Source organism: Thamnophis sirtalis, unplaced genomic scaffold (assembly GCF_051295495.1).
Source record: "Thamnophis sirtalis isolate CommonGarterSnake01/CBP01778 unplaced genomic scaffold, rThaSir2_p1.2 scaffold_3, whole genome shotgun sequence".
In the NCBI taxonomy this organism is placed as follows: domain Eukaryota; kingdom Metazoa; phylum Chordata; class Lepidosauria; order Squamata; family Natricidae; genus Thamnophis; species Thamnophis sirtalis.
In genome coordinates this window covers 86,758,237-86,785,010 of record NW_028261383.1, presented here as the reverse complement: position 1 = coordinate 86,785,010, position 26,774 = coordinate 86,758,237, and the positions used below count along the sequence as shown (strand labels likewise).

At 38.3% G+C, this 26,774-nt stretch overlaps 1 protein-coding gene across 3 annotated transcripts in view; it reads left to right on the top strand.

The window, feature by feature from the left end:
• Positions 1–26,774, top strand: part of GRIA1 (glutamate ionotropic receptor AMPA type subunit 1) — a 242,069-nt gene that overhangs the window by 120,493 nt on the left and 94,802 nt on the right. For all 3 annotated transcript variants that reach the window (XM_014071070.2, XM_014071071.2, XM_014071069.2), the window contains exons 3-5: positions 5,495–5,734; positions 6,166–6,350; positions 11,709–11,762. In XM_014071070.2, coding sequence (XP_013926545.1) covers positions 5,495–5,734; positions 6,166–6,350; positions 11,709–11,762 — 479 coding nt within the window. The remainder of the gene's footprint in view (positions 1–5,494; positions 5,735–6,165; positions 6,351–11,708; positions 11,763–26,774) is intronic.

Below are 26,774 nucleotides of genomic sequence, written 5' to 3'. Positions count from 1 at the left end.
CTTCAAATATTCTGACTTGCCTCAACCATCTAAACAGACTAGAACTGTGAGTTCTTGGCTGCTAGAATCTGTTCCAAGGGCTGGGATTAACAATTATCCGAGTACAGCGTAGGAGGAGGACTGATGCCTGCTCATGATTGATACAAAGTACTGAAGACGACAGAAAGATTGAGAGGAGAAGAATGTGGCATCTGTAATCAGAGGCATCTGTAATTAATGTGTTGCAAAGCCATAATCTGCTTTATGAGGTAGATAGATCACAAAACAGTAATGAGGTTACCAAAGAAGATGGATTGTTTTCTTTGTTTTTCCAAAAATATCACTTGAGACAATGCTAGGAGAAAAAAAACCTATAGCAAAAACATTGGGACTAAAATTAGATTTCACCATATAGTATCTGGATTTTCTTATTACTATGTTGGAAAAAATTCTGGTCATATAAAGTTTTCATTTCTCCAGCAGATAATGCTTAGGCCCTCTTTAATGGCAGCAGAGAGGGAGAATTTGCTTTTCTCATATATATTTATATATTTTAATTTAAAATCATTTTCTTAAATTTACATTATGACTCTCTTACTATTGCTCTCAGCAAAAACAAAAAAGTGAGCTAAAACTTGGCAAACGAAGGCACTTCCAGAAAGATCACAATGCCTACCAGCTACTGTTGGAAAGCATTTATTCTGATTACCATACTGAAATAACAGATTGTAAAGTTCAAGTTCTAATTCTCAGTCCTGCTGTGCATTTTTGCTTAGTACTGTCATGTTCAGTTTCATTTTGGATTCAAAGCTGTGTTTTCCCCCCAGAAATCTAATAATTTATGTACGTTGAGACTTTAGACATGTTCTTTTTTCTCTCCAGATGTCCTTGACTTAGGGGGAGGCATGGAAGATTCAGTTGTCAGAATAGAGAAAGTACAGTGTACATTTATTGTGTATGTATGAAGTGAGGAAACTAAAGTGTCTCAGATATCCTTTCGGTGTACATATTCATGTATTTGGACTAATAGCAATGTGAGAAGTGCTTGCTTTAGATATCTTTTTGTTATTAGTTGTGAAGTCGTGTTCGACCCATCGCGACCCCATAGACAATGTTCCTCCAAGCTTTCCTGTCTTCTACCATCCTCTGGAATTCATTTAAGACCATGCCAACTGCTTCAGTGACTCCATCCAGCCACCTCATTCCCTGTCGTCCCCTTCTTCTTTTGCCCTCAATCTTTCCCAGCATTAGGCTCTTCTCCAGTGAGTCCTTCCTTCTCATTAGATGGCCAAAGTATTTGAGTTTCATCTTCAGGATCTGGCTTTCTAAAGAGTAGTCAGGATTGAACTCTAGGACTGACTGGTTTGATCATCTTGCAGTCCAAGCGACTAGCAGGAGTCTTCTCCAGCACCGTACTTCAAAGACCTCCATTCTTTGGCACTCAGCCTTTCTTATGGTCCAATCTTCACAGCCATACATTACAAACCATAGCCTTGACTATATGCACTTTTGTTGGCAGGGTGATGTCTCTGCTTTTTAGTATGCTGTCTAGATTTGCCATAGCTTTCCTCCCCAGGAGCAAGTATCTTTTAATTTCTTGGCTGCAGTCCCCATCTGCGGTGATATTGGAGCCCAGGAAAATAAAATTTGTCACTGCCTCCATTTCTTATATCTCCAGTATTCTGGCATATGCTGTGTCTGAGAAAATATGTATTATTTATTTGGAGATCTATTTATTATTCTGTGTTAAAATGAAACACTAAAAGTTTTTGGTGTTTTTTTATTATATTTTATTTTGATTAAACCTCTTAGCTTAACTCATAGATATCCAGAACATTTATTGCAGTTCTTCATCTAGCACTTATTGTATTATAGCAATAGCAATATAGCAGTAGACTTATATACCGCTTCATAGGCCTGAAAGGCCTCTCTAAGCGGTTTACAGAGAGTCAGCATATTGCCCCCAACAATCTGGGTCCTCATTTTACCCACTTCGGAAGGATGGAAGGCTGAGTCAACCCTGAGCCGGTGAGATTTGAACCGCTGACCTACTGATCTAGCAGTAGCCTGCAGTGCTGCATTTAACCACTGCGCCACCTTGGCTCTTTTATTATTAACTGAGGCAGAGATAAGCAAGCTTTTTATCTTCTGAGAGTCATTGAAAAACCTTATTAATTGTCTGAGTGACCTGACCCAAATTGCTATAGTCTTATAAGACTGCCAAAGACTTCCATTGAAATTTTGCATAAATTTACAAAACTAGTAAAATTGCACAATTATCATGAACATTTTGTCTTATTTTGTCTCAAAGGGCATTGAACCCTACAATACATTATGTTGTTCATTTCAGAGTGCTATATTGTATTTTAATTCAAATTAATGTTTATTTATTTTAAAAGAAATTTCATATTCAGTTCAATGTATTCAGTTCATTTTTACTTGATTTTTGTTTTTTACTACACAATACTTTTATAGTTCTCCAGATGGCATTTCTTGGCATTGTTGTGTTTGTAGTGACAGAACCGCCCTACCAAGTAGAATGTTAATCAGAAGACATAAAATCAGACTGATGTAGTAAATTGAGGAGTTAGTAATAAAAAGTACAGGATGTTCTTTTATATCATCTCATGTTGTCTCCTCATAAACATCTATGTCCCTATAGATGTTGATAAGCTACCCTTCCCAGCAGTTCCACCCAGTTCAGTAAATGAAAAATGTTGGGAATATTAATTCTGCAAAATCTACAGAGCCACATTTGCATAATCCAAAATTATTCTTTGCTCTTGTACTTAGAGGTACTCAGAAGAGATCATTCACAACACTTGCAGTTGTTATCTTACCCTTTTACTAAAAGACAAGAAAATATCGTGGACTAGACAGCAAAAACTAGAATTACATCAGAAGAGAATAAAAACAGCGAAAACTCAAAGCTTTTTTTTAAAAAAATGATTCCTTTGAGCATTCTGCAGTTATAAAGTCATATTCATCTATGATATTAAAACCAAAGGCTGGCCTTAAGATGAAAGTACAGTCACTCTTAAGAACCATCACCTTAGAATTTGATTTATCAGAATGCACCAATAAACATGAACAAAGTTAAACACGTTTGACAATATGTATGCCTGAGGTTTATACAGTATTTCAAAATATGCTGCTGTCCCTATCATACATCTTCCTCTGGAAATTTGTACATAGCTTTCAAGTACTCCCATGATCCCGTGCAAAACTTCTCCCGAGGAACTGTTTGACAAAGATCAAACCCTTTTGCCTGCTAGCAACAGAATTATTGAAATCAGTGGAAAGAAAACTAGAACTAATGGACATTTTTAGCATTTGATTTTCTTTATGCAAAAATATTATTGCTTAATATTTTTGTTAAATCTAGAGTCATGATGATGTTAGCTACCTCAATCTTTTTCACTGCAGGAATAGCGTGACCAACTGTACCACAAATGAAACCTTGCCACATGTGATAATCTGTTATCAATTTTGTCACAATTTTTTAAGTCTCTGGGGATATTTTTTATATTTAAGAAAGAATACATTTTATATGTTATATGCAGTGCCCTAGACAGCTTAAATCAATAAAACAGCAGCAAAAACAATCAAAGCATTGAAATGATGTAAAATAATCAGAAGTAATGAAATATGACAGAAACTCAACTGCATAATTAGTTATCAGAAGCAATCAATTAATTAATATTGATTTCTGCCAAAAATAAAAATAAAAAGACAACATCTAAAAGATTTTTAAAAATAGTACTAGGTACCAGAATTTCACACAATGTGATAAAGACCAATCAGCCATATCAAAAATTAGGAATTCTACATAGTTATATTTTGAGGTGTGAGGATGACATATCTGAATTACAATTTAAACAAATAAAAGCTATTTTAGTGACTCAAATTATTTTCACTTATACATTTTATGCATCTTTCCTAACGTGTATTCAATTCAGCTGCACATCTGCATGTACAGCTCAACCTGGTCTATATAATTTGTCTTGAAATTTCAGAGATAAAATCTTTAACAAGCAAATGACCTTTTCTAAATATGAATTCTCATGTGATGTAATACTCTTACAAGATTTGGTTCCAAAGATAAGCCATAATTTTCTTTCTTTGTCTCTACTGTTAGCTAATCTAAATTGCTTGTCTCTCCAGAAATCACTGCTGACCTTGAGAGCAGTTACTAGATTCCCCATATTCATGTACTTTAAAGAAACAAATCCATTATGGAACTGAGGGTTACTGTTTCATCCCTTGGTGTTAACTCTCACATTTGCTAGAAAAGTCTCAAGAGAGAAAAGTGATGAGGCTGAAAATGTCCCCAAAAGCATTAATTAGTGTTTTCCAAATCTCCCTTTTTCATACAAGCTTAAAATTCCGTAGCTGAATAAAACCTCAGGGGTTTCTAGCACATCATTTTTGTTCACTGTTTTTTTTTCTTCTGAAGAGGTAGGCCATATTTCGTGGATGATAGATCTACTAGTACTTGAGGGTGCTTCTTGCAAGCTTTTGTGAGGAAATCAAAGTGTGTGTGAGGCAGTGGGGAATACTACTGGATCCAGAAACATCCTTAAATCATTCAGCAGAGCTTTCCTTATCTTCTCAAGAAAAAGTTACCTCAAACATGCTAAATATTCTAGATACCTGTCCAAACAGGCATCTGGTCTTTCTTCGGGGGTTTTTCCTCTCTGAAAACATTTCCCTCCTCATCCAAGAAACTTATTCAGTTCTGATGAGAATTGAAGTAGCTCAGAACTGAAGAAGCTTCTTGGATGCGAAGTGAAATGTTTTCAAGGGGGGGAAATCAAGAAAACCCAGTTGCCTTTTGAAAGGCACCATGATCTGAATGAATGAGAATCTCCATAGACATACTAGATACTTGAATGTACAAAAGGTAGGCCAGGTAAAAGCAGATTTATTTTAATTGTCACATCAAGAAGAATTTTTGAAACATGGTTTTGAAACATTACCTGCCTTTAATTTGGATAAGTTCTTTTTTAATTCTAATTTAAATGCTATACTGTAGATTGAAATATTAATTTTGCATGGTTAAAAAAAATGTTTGCTTAGAACCATACAATTCATTGCAATGGCTTTATTATCTTGAAGGAACATTTAATGCATTTTTTCCTAGACCTGCATGGAAATAACCATACAGCAGCATGTAACATATGATGATATCACAAAACTCCCCCACTATCTTTTCTTCCTTTGCTTGAGAGTGTGGGCTTAGATAAACTTAATCCTAACATTTTTAAAGCCTCAATTCTCTTGGAAGATATTTGAAAAAGTGCCAGTCAAGACGATATCTTGTAATCACGACAGCGTGTCATCAAACTCAGAGAAAGCGAATGGAACATTCCATCTTTGAGGCTTTCTTCAGTTTCAATGCTTCGAATTATATGACTATTTGCAAAGGAATAAACTAGTAATAAAATGTAAGTGTACCTAATTCCTTTCAGAGAATTTCTGACTCCCCCCACCCCATTTATTTCTCTCTCTGCAGTCTGTTCCCAGTTCTCCAAGGGGGTCTATGCTATCTTTGGCTTCTATGAGAGGAGGACTGTCAACATGCTCACGTCCTTCTGTGGGGCACTACATGTCTGCTTTGTAACACCCAGCTTCCCTGTTGACACATCCAATCAATTTGTTATTCAGCTGCGCCCTGAACTTCAGGATGCCCTCATCAGTGTCATTGAATATTACAAGTGCCAGAAGTTTATGTACATTTATGATGCTGACCGAGGTAAGTCTGACTGAGCTGTGGGACAAATGAAGAATTGGATTGGGATAGGGAGATTATGTTCTTATTAAATGTGGGAAATACAGAAGATACTGCAAATCTAATTTGTTCCACATAATGCATTAAGTTACATTAAATAAATCACCATATCATAGGGGTGATGTCCAGCCACCAACATATACAAAATGGGAACAATAATGCTGATCTAATGTACCATTTGATATAAACATTATGTGAATATGTATTGTAAATGTATCATGTAGATGTTCGATATTAAAATGCTGTCTCTTACCTTCAATTTATTGATTGAGATCATGAGGTATATATAGAAATTAAGCATTTCTGAAAGCTATGATTTTGTTGACTGTCATAGAAAAGAGAAAGAGAAAGCAGCCATTCCTATGAATTGATCTGATCTGATCTTATCCTATCAGGTTTGTCAGTGCTGCAAAAGGTGTTGGATACAGCTGCAGAGAAAAACTGGCAGGTAACAGCAGTCAACGTTATGACAACAACAGAAGAGGACTATAAGTCACTCTTCCAAAATTTGGAGAAGAAGAAGGAACGGGTCGTGGTTGTTGACTGTGAATCAGAACGACTAAATGCTATCTTAGGCAAGGTAGGTTTTAAATTGTGCACAAATAAGGCAAGATGGTCTTCACTCCCAGATTTAAAACAATAATGGCACTTATAGTAGAATCAAGGTTCCCCTTTTAGTTAAAATCTGAGGCCCACAAGAGTGCTCAAAAATATTGCTTGTCAGATCTGAATACTGAAAGCAAAATACTCAGAGGCTTACTTGTTCCTCCATTTAGGCTGTCCTTTCAAAGATGTAACTCCATGAAACCTAGCTTTTTTATGGCAATAGCACTGTTGTGGGCTAGGCAGTGGGATCTTCACATTAAGATTGGTATCTATGGATGCAGGATCAAGAGCACTACAGCATGCTTCTACTTTGGTTATGGTGCTAGGATTTGCTTTTAGAAATGTTGGAAATGTTGTCCTGACTTCTCCTCCTCCTCTTCCTCTTCCTCCTCCTCCTCCTCCTCCTCCTCCTCCTCCTCCTCCTCCTCCTCCTCCTCCTCCTCCTCCTCCTCCTCCTCCTCCTCCTCCTCCTCCTCCTCCTCCTCCTCCTCTTCTTCTTCTTCTTCTTCTTCTTCTTCTTCTTCTTCTTCTTCTTCTTCTTCTTGATAAGGATAGGGATACCACATATGAAAAACTCTGGATAGTAATGAGCAATTTTAAAGAATAGCAAAGTAATTCATTACTCTAAGATGCTTTGTAGCTTTTTGCTATTAGAGCCTAATATAATAATGATCTTTTCAGAATACAATATTTATTTATGTATTATTTACTGAAGGCACAACATAATAGAAATGGTCTAAAAATATTAATATCAAAATCTATTCTAATTTAATCTAATCCAATCTAATAATATATCAAGATTAAACTACAATTACAAACACACCATTTTATAAATGGTGAATTATGAAGCAAAACAAGAAAAATTAAAATATTATTTGGAAATTATTTCTAGATTTGAACCTTATTATTGACAATTAAATACCATAAATGTGGGAACAAGTCCTATTTTAAAAGAGATTTAATTCTTTTTAATACATGCTGCAACATGAAGATGCTCTTGTTGCCATGGTTATTATAAAAATATAAAGCTATGGGTTGTTTTAAATTTATGAAAGTGATTAAAGGTAGATTTGAATCTGGGTTCCCCAGCTATAGCCCAGCATATTTGATGGTACCCTGGACTAGACCTCTGGGATACACAATAAAATCATATGTACAATGACACAAAACAGCACTTATGATATATATTGCACAAGTGGTTTCAGAAATAATTGCCCATGTAGAAACGTGGCTGGCATAGCCCAGAAAGCATACAGAAGTACAGATGTACTGCAGAAATAAACGGAAGTGTTTTGAAAATCCCTGTAGAGATTGTAGGCCAGCTCTGCAATATTAAATACTGTCCATGACAAAACAGCTGCTGTGCTGTAACTCTGGGGTTAGAGTGTTGATCAAATTAATCACACTTTTTCACTGGGCTCGTCCCATCTGTTTATTCATATTCACTTGTTGCATTACATCTGAAACCTGAGGTGTGAATCACAAATGGTTGGGGAACAGCTCTTTCATTTAGAGGCATTCAGTAGGGCAGTAACAAAGAATCCTCAGTTGTTCTTATAGACTGCACTGCTGGAATGTGGTAGTGAAAAGGAAAGGGGTAGGCCTTGTCTTTCACAACTCTAATGAAGAAGTTTGCTTTCTGTCTCTGTGGAAAACTATGAAAATAATATATAAATGCATTAGAAATATATACATACCTGAAAAATATTTGCCTTACACAAGTATACTGCATATAGGAATGTAACTGGGTTTTTAAAATCACATTACATCATATTTTTCTTTGTCATACTTATTTCACTTTTTGTTAAAACACTTATGTGTTTTTTCTTATCCTCCTCCTTCTTCTCCCCTCCTTGTTTATGTATCACCATGACTATCATGAGATTCTGCTTTTTTGCTCATTTTTATTAATTATAAAGCTGAATGAATGAATGAATGCTACACAGTGAGAGTCTAAATGAAAAACTTTCTCACATGCTCCCGCCCTCTAAATTTTCACTTCCTGACAGCTGCATTTTGGAGCCTTTTTCTTGATTAATGCAAATACTACAACTCAAAATCAGACATGTATGCAAGCACAATATTGGATTCGCAAGTTTAGAAATGCCTCCTTTCATATTCTTTTTGGGGAGAAGCCATCAGAAGCCAGAAGTTAACCAAGGAATGCATTCTTTTTCTTAGTAGAAATACAAGAAGCTTCATGTCCTAGAAAGGAACTGTTAATGGAAAAGCCAACCAATCTGCAGCGCTTCCAGAAATATTTGCTTCAGTCCTTATTTAATTATCCTACCCAGGAGATCCGTATAGTTGGAAAGACGGTGGTGGAGCCTTACTTATTTGTATCTGCTCTGATAACACTAATAGAGGTACAAGGATATTAGTATAGGAGTCAGGCAGTTTTAAGGTGTACTCAAGAGCATTCCGGCTGGAAAACTCTAAAGCAGGTGAGCCAGTTAAGGTAGAAACAAGTGTCCAATAAGAACTAATCCATTTGGTGATAATTGTAATGCTGAGGAATTGTATGGCATTATGTAGCATTCTCCAGTTCTCACCTGGGGAATTGATATTTAATTGAAAAACCAAGAAAGAAAAGGGAGGAAAAAGTGGAATTGAATTTGTATTTGTTTTGGGTCTGTTCTTGTTTATGGCTGGAATTCTAATAAAAGAAACACAGAGAGTAGAAACTGGCACAAATAGTTCACAACTGCTTTCCATCTTGCCATTCAAAAATAGGTAACACTGTTACAACTCTTCTGATCAATGTAAATCAGAAATATGTTGAACAGAAAAAATTCACCAAGGCAATTATATTGATTTCACTAAGTCAATAAATTACTACTGACCAAGAAACATGGGAGTATTGGAAGCCATTAAATGGTTTACATTGACAAATTATATGCATTTATATCCAGATGATAGTGAAGTGAGAATGGTTAATGGCTCCTTAGGCAATGGTTAATGTTCCTTAGATAGGAAAATCATATATTAAAGTACCGATCTACAGTCATTCTTTTGCAGTGCTGTTGGAGTGCTCTCAACACAGGAAGATTAAGTGTAATCATGACCATTGCATAGGAATGCTTATTTAAATTTCACATCAATTTCAAGAATTTTCATTGTATTTCTAAAATAATGAAAACAATTATATAATTTCTGTATACTGCAAATAGATCATACTAGAAAGAAAATGCCTGTTGCATATAAGGCACAACAAGAATCAATGCCTTTCTGTTTACGTCTATGTTTAGGATAAGCGATTTGTATCTTCCTGCCATTCTATAGGAGATATAGGCTAGAGGTTATAAAGGACACTTCTCAAGATTTCCACTGTGTTCATCATTGCATAAATAATCCCAGTTGTTTAGACTTTGATAAAGTGGCTGTGTATATGTGACAGAAGTTATGGACTGAACCACAGTCAAGATTTTTTTAAATGATCGGTCATATTTTAATGCATAAAGTTCATAAACAATTTGTCATTTTCTCAATACATGTAACTATAAATTCCAGAATGAAATTTCTAAGTTCAGAATTATATACTTTTACAAAAACAATTTTTAAAAAACCATGCACAACTGTACATTGTATGTGAGCTCCCAGAAGTCTTATTATTTATTCTGTTAAAAGCAAAATGATGGCTTACGTAATGGTGAACCTATGATACACATGTTAAAGGTGACATGCCATAACCTTTTGAGTGACAGGCCAGATTTCACAACACCTGACAACTATTTTTGAAAGCATACCACATTCTCATATGATTTTCGAGGAGGCCATGTGAGAATAAATTATGCTCTTCTGCAGATTGCAGTGCCTCCAAAATTGCAGGAGAATGGAGCATGACTTTGCAGAAGCTGCAGAAGTGCTTCAAAGCTACTTCAAGAATGAAAGCCTTGTGTGCCTGGGGTTGTCTCAAAGTCTTGGTATTTTTTTAAAAAAAAATAAGTATTTTTTAGGGGGGAGGGTGACATGCCAGCAAATTCAAATTAAATATTTTCCAAATTTTTGACAGACCAAGCCCAAAAGGTTCACCATTGCTGGCTTAATCCAACCTTTCCTAACCTGAATACATTCTGAATATGTGAATTTTAACGCCCAGAATTCTTCACAAAGGTGGCTGATATTTCTGGAATTTGAAATCTACAATTCAAAGGGCATCCAGATCGGAAAAAGCTGGGGTGGTTGGTAGAGGATGGTCTGATCATTAAAAAAAAGTTCTCGCCGTTTGAGTTAGTTCCAGATTTAATCAAATTTTGGAGAATTTTTAACAATGATGGCTTAGAAATACTTGTAAATAAAATCTTTTCTTTTCCAGTGGCCTTATTAAAACCATCATATTATATTACAAAATATGTTCAATTTCAATGCATCTTGTTTCAGTGTGACCTAAGTTTCAATCCAGCCTAGTTTTTTCTTTCAGTGCATAGTTCTAGTTTTGCTTGGTTTTTTTTTTTTAATAATTGGCTAAAGATTTGCATTTCTTGTATATATGAGCCCATGTAACTCCAGGTCTTCGCATTGATCAATCTTAGGGCTTTTTCTCATCTTCTGAATTGGAGTGCTCTCCATCCATACTTGAGTTGGCAAAAATCTATAGTGGCATAAAATTGCTGTCCCTACTGCCAGTTCCTATTCGGTCTCTGTTGCCTATATTTCAAATCATCACAGTCCCCAGATTTCTGACCAAGAAAATGAGTGACATGGATTACACACTCCTTGGAATAAAGAGGAAAATACTCTTGTAATCCCTTAAGAGCTAAGAACAAATTTTGACTGCCTCATTCATGGATTGAGATGTGATAATGCCGTAGCCCGAGCCAACAGCAGAAAAATATGGTGTTGTCATGTCACGCTTGGCTGTCACTAGGTACAAGTGGGAAAGGCTCAAAATGAAATAAACAAGTTCTGTTTCGGGCATTGCAACAAAGCAAAGAAACAATTCATTTCTGCATTTTGTTTGCTTTAGTTTTGCCAAATGTGAACATGCATCTGATTATCATTGCCTGAGGATCACAATCAATTGGCTTGTGAGACAAAGAGCATATGGTTGTTAATGCTTGTGACCTACTTAAAGGTATCCCATATTTGCATTTTCATTTGAGGATGATAATATTTTTATTATCATATTTTATTATCTATGTTGCATGTTGCTATCATATGGTAGTATGCATACCACAATGTGTATTTGAATGTAGCATGAGCTATATTCTTTAAGCATCTTCAATCCCAGTGAAATGTTTCTTATTTCCTCCACAAACAGGGTAAAATTATTAGAGAGGCATTTCTCAATTGGTCAGTAAATTGTTTTTGTGCTTTATTTTTCTAATTACAGATAATCAAGCTTGAAAAAAATGGGATAGGATACCACTATATTCTTGCAACTCTGGTAAGATGGATCTCCTTACTCTTTACCTATAATGTGTATGTTTAGATAATTTCTTCTTTACTAATTGTAAAAGATGCTGCATACCTAGGAATATTCTTCAGCATATTGTGATGATACATGGTGGTAGTCTAATAGATTACTGTAAGAAATTGGATATCTAACATAAACTAGCCTAGAATTAATAAAAGGAAGAGAAAAATAAGTTCTTTCTTCACTTATCTCTTGATTCTCATAATTTCAGTTTATTCTTTAACATTCCTAGCAATGAATCTGCAGGACATCATCTTAACTCTGTGCATGGTTTTTGTTAAGCTGTTTGAGTCAAATGCTGAGGAAGCTTCTCAATCATCCAGGTAGACCTCTCTGACAGTGGAGTCATGACAACTGGACTTATTTTCTTGTTGAGACATTTTGAGACATTCCAAGCAGTTTCTTCAGTCTGAACAAGACGATTCGGGAATCTGAGTGGGTAGAGTGTTGTTAGAATGTGCCAACCCCCAAAATTCTTAGGGGTATTCCCAACCTCAGGGTTTCTTCCCTCAAATGTGTGGCAATATTTCTATGAAGATTTTCAGTCATCCAGATAGAATTGTCTGAAAGATGAGTCATGGCAGCTAAAGTTACTTTCTCCTAGGTTTAAGATATACCATGTTTTTCGGAGTATAAGATGCACTAGAGTATAAGACACACCAAGATTTTGAAGAGGCAAATTTTTAAAAAAGTTTTTGCACTCTGCAGACCTCCCAAAAACGGCCCATTTTTCACAAAAAAGGGCCCGTTTTTCATCAAAAAAGGGCATTCATAGCCTTTAGGAGGCTTGTAGAGTGCTCCTGGGGGCCGGGGGGCAAAATCAAGCAAAAATGGCCCATTTTCACTCATTTCTGCTCTCCCCAGCCCCCAGGAGCACTCTGGAAGCCTCCTAAAGGCTATGCATGGCCATTTTGGTGTAGGGGTCAGCTTTCGGGAGGCTAAAAATGCTGTACTCAGTATATAAGACGCACCCAGATTTCTACCCTCTGTTTTGAGGGGAAAAGGTGCATCTTATACTCCAAAAAATACTATAATTTGCACACATTTTTTCTCTATGGTGAAAAAAAGTGATTTTAAACTGTTTTTATGGAGGATTCCCTTTGGACACAAGTAAATTAAAAATAAGGGATTAACTTTAAATGTGGAAAAATAATCTGCAATTAAGGGATGAAGAAGAAGATTATGATGATATACTCATCCATTTGTTCTGATGTGTAAGATTTTTTTATTTATTTTAAAAAGGGGGAAATAATGCTGTACACTGCATCCCCAGTTGAACCTCAACATCATCATGGCAATGCTGTCACCATCATTTATAGCTTTCAAATTGTCCATCTGGCATCACCTTGGATTTCAAGTTCCTGGACTTAAGACAGTTTTATTTTATTTTCTCTGATGCTTTTGCCAGTAATTCCTCACATTCTGCCCTAAGTCAAACCCATCTTCTTTCCATGGGATTTGCCCTGGAATATCTCCATGATCCCTTAACCATCTGAATTTATGTTATCTGGATTGAATCTGTTATTTTTTTATTTAATCAATTTATATAATCACCCATCTCAGCAATGACTTTGGGCAGGAAACAGCAATTTAAAAATTAAAAAAGAGTTACATATACAAAATTTAAAATACATAATAGCTGAGAAAATCTGCATAGCTAGGAAACAGATCCCTTTACACAGTAAGGGTCGCAGGCCCAAGTACAGAACCAGATTTTAGTTTGGAGAATTGGTAGCGGAGATTTTGAGTAGTTCCTAGAACCAGCAAATGCCACCTCTGGCTGGCCCCACAGTGGGGTGGGAATGGAGATTGTGCAGTATCCTTCCCCTGGAATGGAGTGGGAAGGAGATTTTTGCAGTATCCTTCCCCTGTCACACCCACCAAACCATAGAATTGGTAGTAAAAAAATTGAACTTCTCCACTGTTCTGAGCCCATCAGCCAACATTACATAGCTCCAAAAAATACTATAATTTGCACAAATTTTTTCTCTATGGTGAAAAGTGGGTGGCATGCTCCAGGTCCCAGCTTATGGGACCTGGAGCATGCCCATCATGCCTAAACAAAGAGAACGGGTAGAAACAACTAGGGAGAGATGGTCATTTAAATAACCTGATGTAAGAGGCAGAATATATAACCTTGAGGAATAGGTGAAGACAATAGCCAAGACAATACTTAGATAAAAGAAATTTGAGTCTAGTCAGATCTCTAATCCAAGTAAACATCTCAGATGAGACCTTCCCTGGTTCTTATGAACATTAAGGGATGGAAAGGTTCATTCATACATACAAGATTCTGTTGCTATAGCCTTATAAGAAAAATAGTACTGGCTTAAGTAACTTGGGTTTCTGAGTCTGGTCTACCTTAGAGGCTGACATCTTGTTTCAAGCCATAAACATGTTTAAAAGTGACTACCACTTAATTATATGCAGAAGCACATTGTAGCCAATGCAGCTTATGGTGTCACATTTGCCAAATAGCCTGTTCTATTTACTACCCAGCCCTCCATGTTTTGAAGAGCATTTGGCAGGTTCAACTAGTGCAGAATATGCTGGCCTGGGTAGTATAGTGTGTAGTGTGTTATAGCAGTCCAGGCAGGAGGTCACAAGGGAATGAGTTACTATGAACAGGCCCGCCTGGTTCAGGAACAGGTGCAATTGATCCACAAAGGTGTGCAAAGGCCGAAAAATGGCTGCCTCCTGCTCATCAAGCAGGAGCTGTGAGTCCAGGAGGATCTCTGGATTGTGCAGTGAGCCTGTCTGAAGCAGTGCTGCTTCTTCCTGAACCAAAGATGAAAGATCCTGCCAACAGAAGTTTCAAATATCCTAAGCCATTTCGTTTTGCTTGGGTTGAGCCAAAGCCTGTTTCTCCCCATGCAGGCTGCCATGATCTCCGGGCACTGGGTCAACATGATCATGACATCACTAAGACAGTCTGGGAGTAGAAATATAAATCTAAGTAACATCAACCTACGGGTGATGCCTCACTCTAAACTGTCAATTGTAGTGCAAGTCCCAGCATCTTCAGTTAGATTTAAACAGGAGAAAAGAGAGAACCGAGGCCTGTATACCCACAAAGTCATATGTATTATCGAGGGTCCCCAACTGAAGAACAATATACATAATTTGGGCTTCATGTTTGTGAGCAATAGGCTGGATGGAAAAGTGTTGCAAAATGGGAATGGATTATTTTATTTAGAGATGAATATTTCTGTTTTGAGGCCCCAAAACCTGAAAAAAAAATTATACCCAAAAGCTTTTTAATTTTACATGTTTTAATATTCAGGAATATTACAAGAATCAAGAGCAAATTATAAAGATGTATAAGACATCTTTAAGCATTCAGAGAAATGTTTGTTGTCACAAGATTTTTGGATTTGGGGATCTTTCCTGGATTTCTCATGAGGCCTCTAGTCATTTTCTAAGGTTTGTTATCTGTATGTCAGAGGCACATGGCTTCCATATGTCTGTAGTTTCAAACTCATTTAATTTAGGCCACCACACAGCTATAAACTGGTCATAATTACTTTCACTCTCAGCTAAACTGCCTTGCATTCAGTCAGTGCACCAAAAGGGAAGTGTTCCATGTCCCATTAGAAATCCCAAGAGTCCCCTCAGCAAAATAACAGATTGGGATTTCAGTCAAGTATAACATTCTATAGTTGCCTTCTGAGTCAGTGGTAAACATTTGCTTCTTCATCAAGCAGATCAAGTGAGAGTGGACTTTGGTTTGCATCTCTTTATGCCTGAAGAAAACTAGGATCGCCTTTTAAAACATGTATAAACCACACAGACAAGTTGCTTTGTGGAGACAGATAGATTTGTGCCTTCTCTATGCTCTTCGTTCTCATCTGAGTCACCTAATAAATATAGACAAAGCTGCAGGAGACGTTGCCTTACAAAGTGCTTTATTGCTGGTACAAGCATTTGTAAGAAATATGTGCAGAGAACCTCCTCACTGACTAGTCAAAACAAGATGTAAAGCTGCCACCAAAGATTCAACTAAAGTGACATCTGAAATGCATTGGACCGGTTTGAGTACAACCTACAAAAATAAGCTCTTGGGGAGCCCAAATAGCCTTTAAATAGCTACGTTAGCATCCATACACCCTTTAGAAGTCACTTGATGTTGCCTAAATAAGAAAGTTAAAGAAACTGAAAACTGAAAGTGAAGATTCTCAATCATCCAGGTCATACCGTGTTTCCCTGAAAATAAGACTTATCCCAAAAATAAGCCATAGCATGTTTTTGTGTGTGCCTAATATAAGCCCTATCCCCAAAATAAGTCCTACTTAATCAACTGCACAACCACGCGCTGCCCATTTCATCTGGTTACTTGTGATCCTGCTTGTTGTAGCTCACTAGTAAAGCTGGCGGCAGATTTGGACAGTGAGGAGTTTGGGGAGTAACATGGGCCAGTCCTGGAGTCTGGGGAAGGCTCTGATGAGGGCTCTGTGTCAGAGGCAGAGAGGGGTCCAGAGCGATAGGCCAGTTATCAGCTGTTGTCAGAGTCAGACAGCAGTGAGACACATGAACAGCTGGAGCCTGTTCCCAGTGTGCGCATGCACAGAGTGGCCAGACGAAGAGAACAGCTAAAGAGCAGGGGTCGATTTAGGAGTAATGCCAGATGATGAATGACCTCTCCCAGAGGAAATAAAAGAGGAGTGAAAGGGGAATGGAGTTTTCAGGAGACAATTCGTTTGCTAATTGGTTAGTGACTCTCCAAGACTCCTTGCTAAGTTCTGCAGATATCGGCCTGTCAGCTCTCCAAGCCAGATAAGGTGTGTGACCATAAATCCTCCTTTGAAAGACTTTGCTGGCTATGAATGAGCAGAATTCACTGTAAATTAATAAAAGTGGTTTTTGCCAGGACAAGGAGTTTGTTCCATGCTCTTGGGAACCCTCAGTCAGAACATCACTGACATGAGGTAAGGTGAGGGGGGTGGAGTTACCGCATTTGCACACTGGCTTATCTCAAGGCCCCCACAGTCAAAGGCAGTGGCTCCAACAGCCCATCCTATGTGGGTGTCAGTCCACTTCTTCTGGCAGGAGGCCAAGTGATGTGCTGGTGCTGCAACCCCAAGGTGATGCAGTTGTCAGTGCATAGATGGTCTAGATTCAGGGGCCCTGGGGTAAGTAGGGGTGGGTGCATGGGGCAACTCCCCCACACCTGACCTCATGCACACAGCAGTGGTGCATTGCTCAGTTTCCTGCTCAAGTGCCATGCCAGTGCCAGAAGAAGTGTGCCAGCAGCCATGTGGAGTCTTGCTGGACAGGATTGCAGAAGGTGAGACAGTTGTCAGGGTGTGGATGGCCTGGTTGAGGGGGCTCTGAAGTAAGCCAGTGTGGGGGTAGCTCAAAAAAATAAGACACCCCCTAAAATAAGGCCTAGTGCTTCTTTCAAAGCCCAAAAGAAAATAAGATGGCTCTTTTTTTGGGGGGGGGGGAACACAGTAGTTGTCTCAGAGGTGCTTTTCTCTTCAAAAGTGAGCTGGACTGTTTTTTATTCCTTGAGAAAGAAGAGGAAAAGATCAGTTCTGATGGCGGGGGGGGGGAAAGATAGGTACAGACAGTTGGTTGATGGAGGGGGGTGAAGGTTAGGTTCTGATAGGATGGGGGAATGGAAGGATTGCATTTCTTTGCAGTCATCTGGTTGTTAGTTCTCTCTGAGAGATGGAAGAAAGAATAAGGGGGGAATGAAAAATGAAATTTTTTCAATAGGTCAAAAGACTTTTAAAAAAATCCTAATGATATTTCTATTCTCCTCCTCCCACCTCCACTTTAAATGCCTAAATCAGGGGTCGGCAACCTTAAACACTCAAAGAGCCACAAAGGTCCTAAACGGAAGCCCCCGATTCAATTCTGGACCTGATGGGAAGACCAGTTTCCCCATCGTAGAGTCTCCTCTTAGCGCAGCATCCTTTTTCCTTTACCTGTCTTAACCGAAAGCCCTATCAATTGTGGCACTGACCGGCAACAGGGAGCCGCAGCAGAGAGATGAAAGAGCCATATGCAGCTCTAGAGCCATGGGTTGTTGACCCCTAGCCTAAGTAAATGTCAGTAATTGAAAACTTTAATAAGGACTGGATAAAGTTAGTTAGGTGAGAACTAAGTGATGATTCTCAAACCAGACAGAACAAATGTCTCTGACTTTTAAAGCTGGGAAAGAGAAAGAGCAGGAAAAGACCTGGAATTCAAACCAGGATTCAGAAATACAGTATATAGAGGCAGAACACTGCACAGACAATCTAGCATGTGAAACTTCTCTTGATAGTTGGTTGTTATGATCTTGACTTTCCAGAGAGCTGTGTATGATATCTCAAGCCTGACAGCTTCAACTTTACTAAAATACTAAGAATTGTTCTTCAATTCAAGTGATATTCTAGAATCCTACCAAAACAGTCTTCTATTCCTTACATTCTGTTTCCTAAAATGCACTATCATGAAATATATAGTGATGCTTACACATAACTTTGTTATGTTTTGCCATCTTCACTGCAATTCTTTGTGAAATACCAACAGGGAAAGGAAAGAAAAACAAAATCTGAAAATACATGCAAGTGGGTAGCATCCATATTTTCCCTGAAGCGTTTTGACAGCTCCCAAATGCAGAGCACATGCTGCATTGTTTGCACGTGGCTTACTTTGCAAGATAGTCCCATCATAATCCTCTTTTCCTGTTGCTTTGCACCGCAACATAAAATATAAGGACATCACTTATTGTTATCCTATCAATTAATCAAAACAGAATCATTGGTTTTTTTTCTCAATCAACTCCAAAAGTATCTTAAATTTTGCAAAATAAAAATGAACACAGAATTGCCCTACTTCTCAGTAACATGGTTGTCTGCTAAGGGAGAATTAGCATGTCTTCCGAAAATAAGTACCCTAACTACTTTTCATTAGCAGTACTTCTTATGATATCATTTCTACGTTGATGTGTAGTTGGAGTGCATTGGTTATTGCATTTCTCTATTATTCTTTGATGACACAATTCTTGTCAACTGCTCAATATTTATTGACCCTCTTATATACCTAATTACACATTGAGGTGCAATCATATTTAACTATGACTACCTAAAGCATCATAGGCTGAATTTCTTGTGAGTAAGGAATTACTCTACATCAGACATTCTTCTCATTTGGAAGACCCTGCATATAGCCTAAATTTTAGACAAAATGCTGAAACATAGTTTTAAAAACCCTCACATTCAGTAAACTAGTAACTGGTGCCTTATTACAAACTATAGAACTCTAGTTCTACCACAGGTGATGCTTGGGCATAGATTAGATCTGGCCCTTGTGTAGTATGGACTGATTTTCCATTAGATTTCTGGTTCCTGATTTGATTCAGCTTACAATTACTATATTTGCTTAGTTGCCTGCAAGAATATAGGTAGTCTTTGCTTAATGATCGTGAATTTAGTGACCATTTGAAGTTACAATGTCACTGAAAAAAAATATAACCCATGCTCCCATGACCATCTCAGTGTCTCTGCAGTCACAGGTTTGTGATTTGGGCAATTGTCTTGCATTTACAATAGTCCTGGCCTCCTCCAGTGATATGATCACCATTCACAACTTTCCCAGCTGGCTTCTGACAAGCAAAATCAGTGAGGAAGCAGGCAGGAGGTTGCAAATTATAGACATGTGATGTCTTGCTTAACAGCCACAGCAAAAAAGTTCATGGGTCCAGATATGTGATGCTTCACTTAATGACATATTGTCCAGTCTTTATTATGTTTATAAACTGAGAAACCAAAAGAATGAACAAGAAAAATAGATAGTTTGTAAATTGCCTGCTGCAAAGCATGGATATATTTGAGTTTAACCTTAAGGCTAGCTGTTTCTTGGGAGAAGTTGTTTGTCCCATAAACTGAGCCATTTGTTTGATTTAATATCTGTGAGATTTTTGTCCTTTCCATTTCAATTGCCCTTCTCCATGCCTGACCCCAATTACCTGCAGTCTGCACCTATAAATCTATACTAATTGCAGTTTCTATGCATAATTAGGATTATATGTTTTGTATGCATTAGAAGGTTATTTGCATTTGTATGAATATCCACTCATAGAAGTCTTTCCTTTTAAAAAATGGCTGGATTATCTACCTAGCTACCCATATCCGTCCCTCCCTCCCTCTCTCTTTCTCTCCCTCCCTCCCTCCCTCTATCCTTCCATCCATCCTAGCAGAGGTAAACATGTTTATGATTTATTTACAGTTCTCTGCTTATTTTGAATGCAATTATCTAGCCTGCTTTATGAAAACAACTTTAGAAAAAAAAATTGTAAATCTTTCTGATTCTTGAGCCAATGATTTAGAGCACATTTTTTTCTCTACTAAGGGAATAAGCTGTGGCTAAGATAATAACACTTTCAAATTGCTTACAAAACTGTTAAGGATGATATGCACCTACAGCTTCATCTTTTTCTGTTCCCAAACTGCTCCTAGAAAATGTTTCATTGATAGAGCGGTATCAAGTGTTTGGAGAGTTTCTATCAGACATCAAATGGATTATCTATAGGCAAAAAGAATGTTGCTAAATTAAATACACTAGTTAGAAAATATGTTTGTCATTGCTTGAAAACCTTTACTGGATTCTTATTCAGGCTGCTAGTAATTGAAAGACCATCTTCCCATATGAATCCAGCCATCCAGTTTGATAAAACCCAGCTCTGGATACTTTTACGATAAGGCTGTTTCTATAATGAAACTCTGAAATGTGGTCCCATTAACTGTATTTTAGGTGCCAGCTCAATTCTTTTTTATCAGTTTTGCAATATGTAGACATAAGCATTGATGAACTACAGCTTACATTCACCATCCAGGTTTAGACTCCCAGGAGATGTAAAACAGCAATATTTCAAAGTGCTACACATTGCCCAGCCCTGTTCTAAAACAGCCTTCATTGGTTTGGTGCCTGCCAAATGTGCTGGGCTGCTGTATTTTCTAGCCAACTAAACTGAAATCTATATCACACATGTTAAAAATCATGATGTTTTGGGTGACACATCAATGTTCACCCACACCTGACAGTAACTATTCTTAAAAGCACATCTCTGAAATCAATTTGTTTTACTTGTATTTCATGCTTGTAATTATTTGATATTTCTTTATGTAGTACGTAGCATCACACAATATTTTTTTTTTAAAAAATAAACATATAAATCATTGTTTCTCTTTTGTCTGAGGGAGTAGGGGAATGACACACCAGAGGGATCAATTTGGGCATTTTCTGAATATTTTGACAAAAGGTTGCCATCACTGTTCTAGCCAGAAAGGTTATTTAGAGTACTGTATATCAGCTCTGATAAGGCTAATCTAGGAGCTCTTGACTATTGTGCTCGTCCTTGTCTTTCAATTAGCATATGTTCTGCAGATTTTAAGCTAGGACACAAACACTTTGTCTCTCAGTATGTGGTGATTTTAATCTGTGTTTGGATAATTTAGTCTGAATTTTGTAGAAGTGTTTGCTTTGATCCAACGTTCCCTTACTTGAAGAGAAAGACTTGTTACTATTAGGGCCTTTCCTGCCATTTTGCAATACAGGTAGTCCTCTACTTATAACATAACTGAGCCCAAAATTTATGTTGCTAAATGAGACATTTGTTAAGTGAGTTTTGCCCTGTTTTATGACCTTCCTTGCCCCAGTTGTTAAGTGAATCCCTGAACTTGTAAAATTAGTAACATGGTTGTTCAGTGAATCTGGCTTGTCAGAAGGTTGCAAAAAGTGATCACACGACCTCAAGATCCTGCAGCCATCATAAATATAAACAGTTCCCAAGCATCCAAATTTTGATCATGTGACCATGAAGATGCCGCAATGGTTGTAAGTGTGAAAGTCACTAGTTTCAGTGCTGTTGTAATTTTGAACGGTCACTAAAGCCAAGGTGGCGCAGTGGTTAAATGCAGCACTGCAGGCTACTGCTAGATCAGCAGGTCAGCGGTTCAAATCTCACCGGCTCAGGGTTGACTCAGCCTTCCATCCTTCCGAGGTGGGTAAAATGAGGACCCAGATTGTTGGGGGCAATATGCTGACTCTCTGTAAACCGCTTAGAGAGGCCTGAAAGGCCTATGAAGCGGTATATAAGTCTACTGCTATTGCTATTGCTATTGCTATTGCTTTGGCAGTAAATGCTTGAAACATATTTAACTCTACCCTTGTTAAAGGAAAGCATAGATTGGGTTTGAGTTCTGTTCAGAACAGTATAAATAATTCAGAGTGTCCCAAAACTGTGTGCGGCTCCATTAGTTCATGAATCAACAGAAATGTGAATATCTTTTGTACTAAATGCCTGGTATATTTGCTGGTTCCCTCTTCTCTCCTCTTGCCAATTTACTTATGAAGCTAATTACTAAAACCAGGCTTGCTACTCCTCAGGGATGAAAACTGATGTTGTCATTCTGTCTTGGCTCCATTGGCTTTATACACTTGGATAAAGTGTATAAAATGAGGACCCAGATTGTTGGGGGCAATATGCTGACTCTCTGTAAACCGCTTAGAGAGGCCTGAAAGGCCTATGAAGCAGTATATAAGTCTACTGCTATTGCTATTACTGCTATAAATGAACTGTTATAAGTCGAGGACTACCTGTAGATGAATTCTTGGGAGGGATATCAAGTATTGCAGCTGGATAAGTGGAATTGTGAATAAGAATCCCATCTATCCTGAGAGGAGCATTTTAGGAATTCTGAAATAAGCATCCAATTGTACATATAGATTGATTTGTCAGCTATTGCGGTTCTCCCTCAGTAAAGAAATCTGATATAGAGTATTTAGTATTTAAGTATTTTAAGTATTTAAGTATTTAATAAATTTATAGGCCGCCCAATCCCGAAGGACTAGAGACCAGGAAGGGGTTGAGAGACCAAATTTCCAACTATTTAGATAACATTGTTGACTAATTTTTGGGAATGTTACATGCATAGATACCAATATAATTTTCCTAGAGTTCCTTCACTTACAAAAAGTGACACATACCACATGTTTAGTGATAAAATATATGCAGAAAACTGATCCTGAATCACAAATTGATCAGCTTAAAGACCTTTAGAGAAGTGTCATTAATCAAGGAACATCTGAGGTTCTACACATTAATACCCTTTGGGTCACTACATGGTACATCTTCTTCAATAAATATCTACAAATCATAATGTAAATTAAGGTATTGGCATTCTGTTGAAATGCTCTGCTTAAATAAACCATGACACAATCATTTGTAAGGGCAGGCATGCACTAATAAAAAGCTCAGTTAAGCATGATACACCATATAAAAATATGTTATTAAAGCAGTATTAACTCATTCTCTTGGGTGATAGCAATGATGGGATTCAAGTAATTTAAAAACTGGTTCTTCCTAATGACCCATCTAATGGGTAGGTATGTAGGTTCACATGACTGAGTGGGGGTTGCCAACTTGATGCCACTCATGGCAAAGTGGGGCGGCGCAAGCGGGCAGAAGTGACGGTGGTGATTCTGGGAAGCACCACCGCAGAGACAAGCAGCTAGGGCTGATTCTCCAGTGCCTCATGTCTTGGTAGGTGTTGCTGCCTGACAGTCAGGATTTTTAAAAAGATTTTTGCAGCAGGAAATGGTGGGCAAATACTTCTGGCTTTTGTTGGTACAGCTGACCATGACTCAGTTGCTCAGAACTCTTCGCCCAAAGACACTGGCCAGCCACTGCCACCTCCCCATTGTCTGCCCGCTGGCAAACAATGGATGCTGCAGAGACAGGGAGATTTCCTATATACCACTCCAAGCCCGGTCCCTGCTTTTGGGCTGACAAAATAAAAGCCCATCTAACGATCACGACTGCCTGCCTGCCTGGCCATTGCTGGCAAAAAGAGTCTAGGGGGGGAAAAAGAGAAGGGCTGATGGAAACCTCCTCTTTTCTGCCTCCATTGGGCTGTTTGCACCATGTTGGACCAGAATGGGGAAGTGTGAGGGGGAGCAAAAAGCCCACTCAGTCCACACTTACCACCACAATGGCAAATGTCTCTTCCAGCTGTCCTAGTTCAGGCATTGGGAACGTGAGGGGTAGATTGTGTGGCCTGAAGTCCATCTACTGAGAGTCCATGTTCCCCACATTGCCCATGGCGACAGTCATTCTTCGAGGAAGGGGAGTAGGCGAGATCAGTCCACCTCTCTGCCCAGGTTTCTCCTGCCAGATTTCAAGCTCCAAACCATTGCCAATCCTTTACCAAGCCTGGCTCTGGCTACAGCTGACTGTCTAGCTTGTTAAGGTGGACTGCTCTGCCCCAGCCATGTGTTTTCCAGCCCAGGCTGCTTGGAGTGAAAAGCATGTAACATGTTGCCGCTAAGCTCCCTAGTCGTAGCCAGCTGCACCAACAAAGGCCACAAGTAGCTACCCGCTGTTTCCTGCTGCAAAAATCTTTTTAAAAACCCTGACAGTCGGGCAGCAAGATCCAGCAAGACATGAGGCACTGGAGAATCAGTCCCAGCTGCTTGTCTCCACCGCTGTGCTTCTCGAATGTGGCTTATAGCTCCGAGCCTGAAGTGGCGAGAGGGCTGCCTTGAGCACATATGTACCATGATGAATGTGGAATGCTGTTACTGCCCAAAGGCTCACCAGGCAGGGAGCTGGGCCATGTGGGAGGCAGCTGGTCGAACAGCAGAGATCAGCAAAGGAAGTCTTACCAGTCAGGGAGCTGGGCTGTATGGGAGGCCATGGCAAAGGCAGTATAGTGGGCTGGGACGCAGGGACTGTGTGGTTGAGGCAAGTGAGTGAGGGAGCCAGAGAGCAGCAGCAGCTATGCTGTGGGCATGACTCTAGGCCTGGGCCTAGGCGGGCGAGATGAGATAAGGAGTGCTGGGACTCCTGGGAGAGGAGGGGAGGGGTCAGCCAGTGGTAAGATTAGCTGGTTCTCTGAACTGTGCAAAAGGTTAACAACCAATTCACCCAAACCGGTGCAAACCGGTTGAATCTCACCTCTGGGTGATAGGTTAGGAACTGTTTCTCAAATATGGTATGGAACCAGAGTTAAATAAAAAAAGCAAATTTCCAAATTAAGGGAAAAAAATTACTTTCCAATATGAAAATAGGGGGGTGGAGTGTTCTTGCCCAAGTTCCACTGAAAATAGCGGATCAAGATTTAAATTGCTGCTTTTCTTAGAAAAATACTAAGGTGACATAGTGACCAGGAAAGGATTGAGATACCTAACTTCATGTATTTAGCTGAGAAAATTGAGGTCTGCGATGCTCCATGCTATTTTCACTTAATGTAAGATGCACAACACTCTGTATTTTAGTAAGCATAACTCTGTGGAATATATAAAGGTCAGAAGACACCCTGAGATTTTCAAGAAATAAAAACCTTCAAGGTTCTTTCCCACCGTGACTCATGCATAAATAATAGTGACATTTTGGGTTTTCCACAGGACAGTTCTCTGAACTCTGCAGAGAACTAAATACACAATGCATAGCTAGTCTAAGAGATATTGGTTTTCTGAAAATTATATAATAATTTTAGGAGATTGCATTATAACTATATTAAGAATGCATGCAAATAATTCAAGAAAATTGCAAAGTTTCTTCTTTAATCCATTTTTTCCCTTATACCTGGATGAAATCTATTTTGGCCAATGTGACTTTGGTCACCGAAGCCTATCCTAGCTAAAATATGATTTTATTTATTTATTTATTATTTAATAATGATAAATGATAAAAGAAGCTGAGCTTAATAGTGCAAGTTTCTTGTTTGGAAATCCTGATGGTCTTAAAACAGAGCAAATAAACTCACCCCTCACACTCGAAGGAAGGAAGAATGGATAGATGAATTCGTTGAATAATATTTGAAGAATATTTATATTGTTCAGAAGCTAGACATCCCCTTTCAATAATACAATGTTTTTGGAAACTCCATAGTGACCCATTCCTCCTCCAGATAATAACAACCTGATAGTAGTTTTCCAATTCTTTTGACCAAAATTGGTTTGTCTTACTGCATAGTCATTCCATATCCATGTGAAATTTTACCCCATTCATGATTGTGAAAGCAGGTGAGTTCCACCTTCGAGTCATTGTTGACTCCTGACTGTGGACTAGTCCCTGCAGTTTTCTTGGCAAGATTTTGGCACTGCCTGCTTCCTAGGGCTGAGGGAGAGTCCCAAGGTCACCCAGCTGGCTTCATGCCTAAGGTAGGTCTAGAATTTGGGGTCTACCACTTTTTAGCCTGGTGCTTCAGCACTACACCAAAGTACTATAGTTCTGTATGATTGAGAAGGGTAAAGATAATTTCAACTCATGAAAGTTTTATTCTAAATGGAAGTAATAGATATATAAAAATCATGGGTCAAGATAATTAAATATAATGCTCTTTAACAGCAAGGTATTAATCTGTTGAACAAGCTGGAAAAACAGCTCTGAAGATGCATCACGATTAGGACATCATTTGGGCTAGAGTTAACCATGTCTTTTTTTTCCTTTAATTTTAAAAGCCTTCTAAGTGTGTAAACTGTAGTCTAGTGACACATCTGGTAAGCACTAAATCCACTCCAATCAGTTAGATCATTGTTTTCAACCTTGCCTACCTTAAGATATGTGGACTTGAACTTCTAGAATTCCCAGCACGGCTGGCTGGGGAATTCTGGAAGTTGGAATCCACAAATTTAAAATTGCTAAGAATGAAAAACACTGCCTTTGATGTTGAATGATGGCACCTCTGATCTAAAATAATTCTGCTTCAACTCTTTTCTCTCAAATTTCTCTACCACTTTAGAAGTTTACCACTTCTCCATTTTAGAATGTAAATAAAACGAATGCTCTATTGGAGCATTTGGGAACTAGGAATCATCTCATTTCAAGTATTCCAAATGAAGTTCAATCTTACTGATGTCACCTAAATAATGCCTACCTCCATTTTGAGAAATTCGGATACGGAACACAGATGAACTCTGAACCTTCACTTACAGCACTTCTACTCAGAATGGCATTTATACAAACAAGAATCCTGATTGTATTATCAC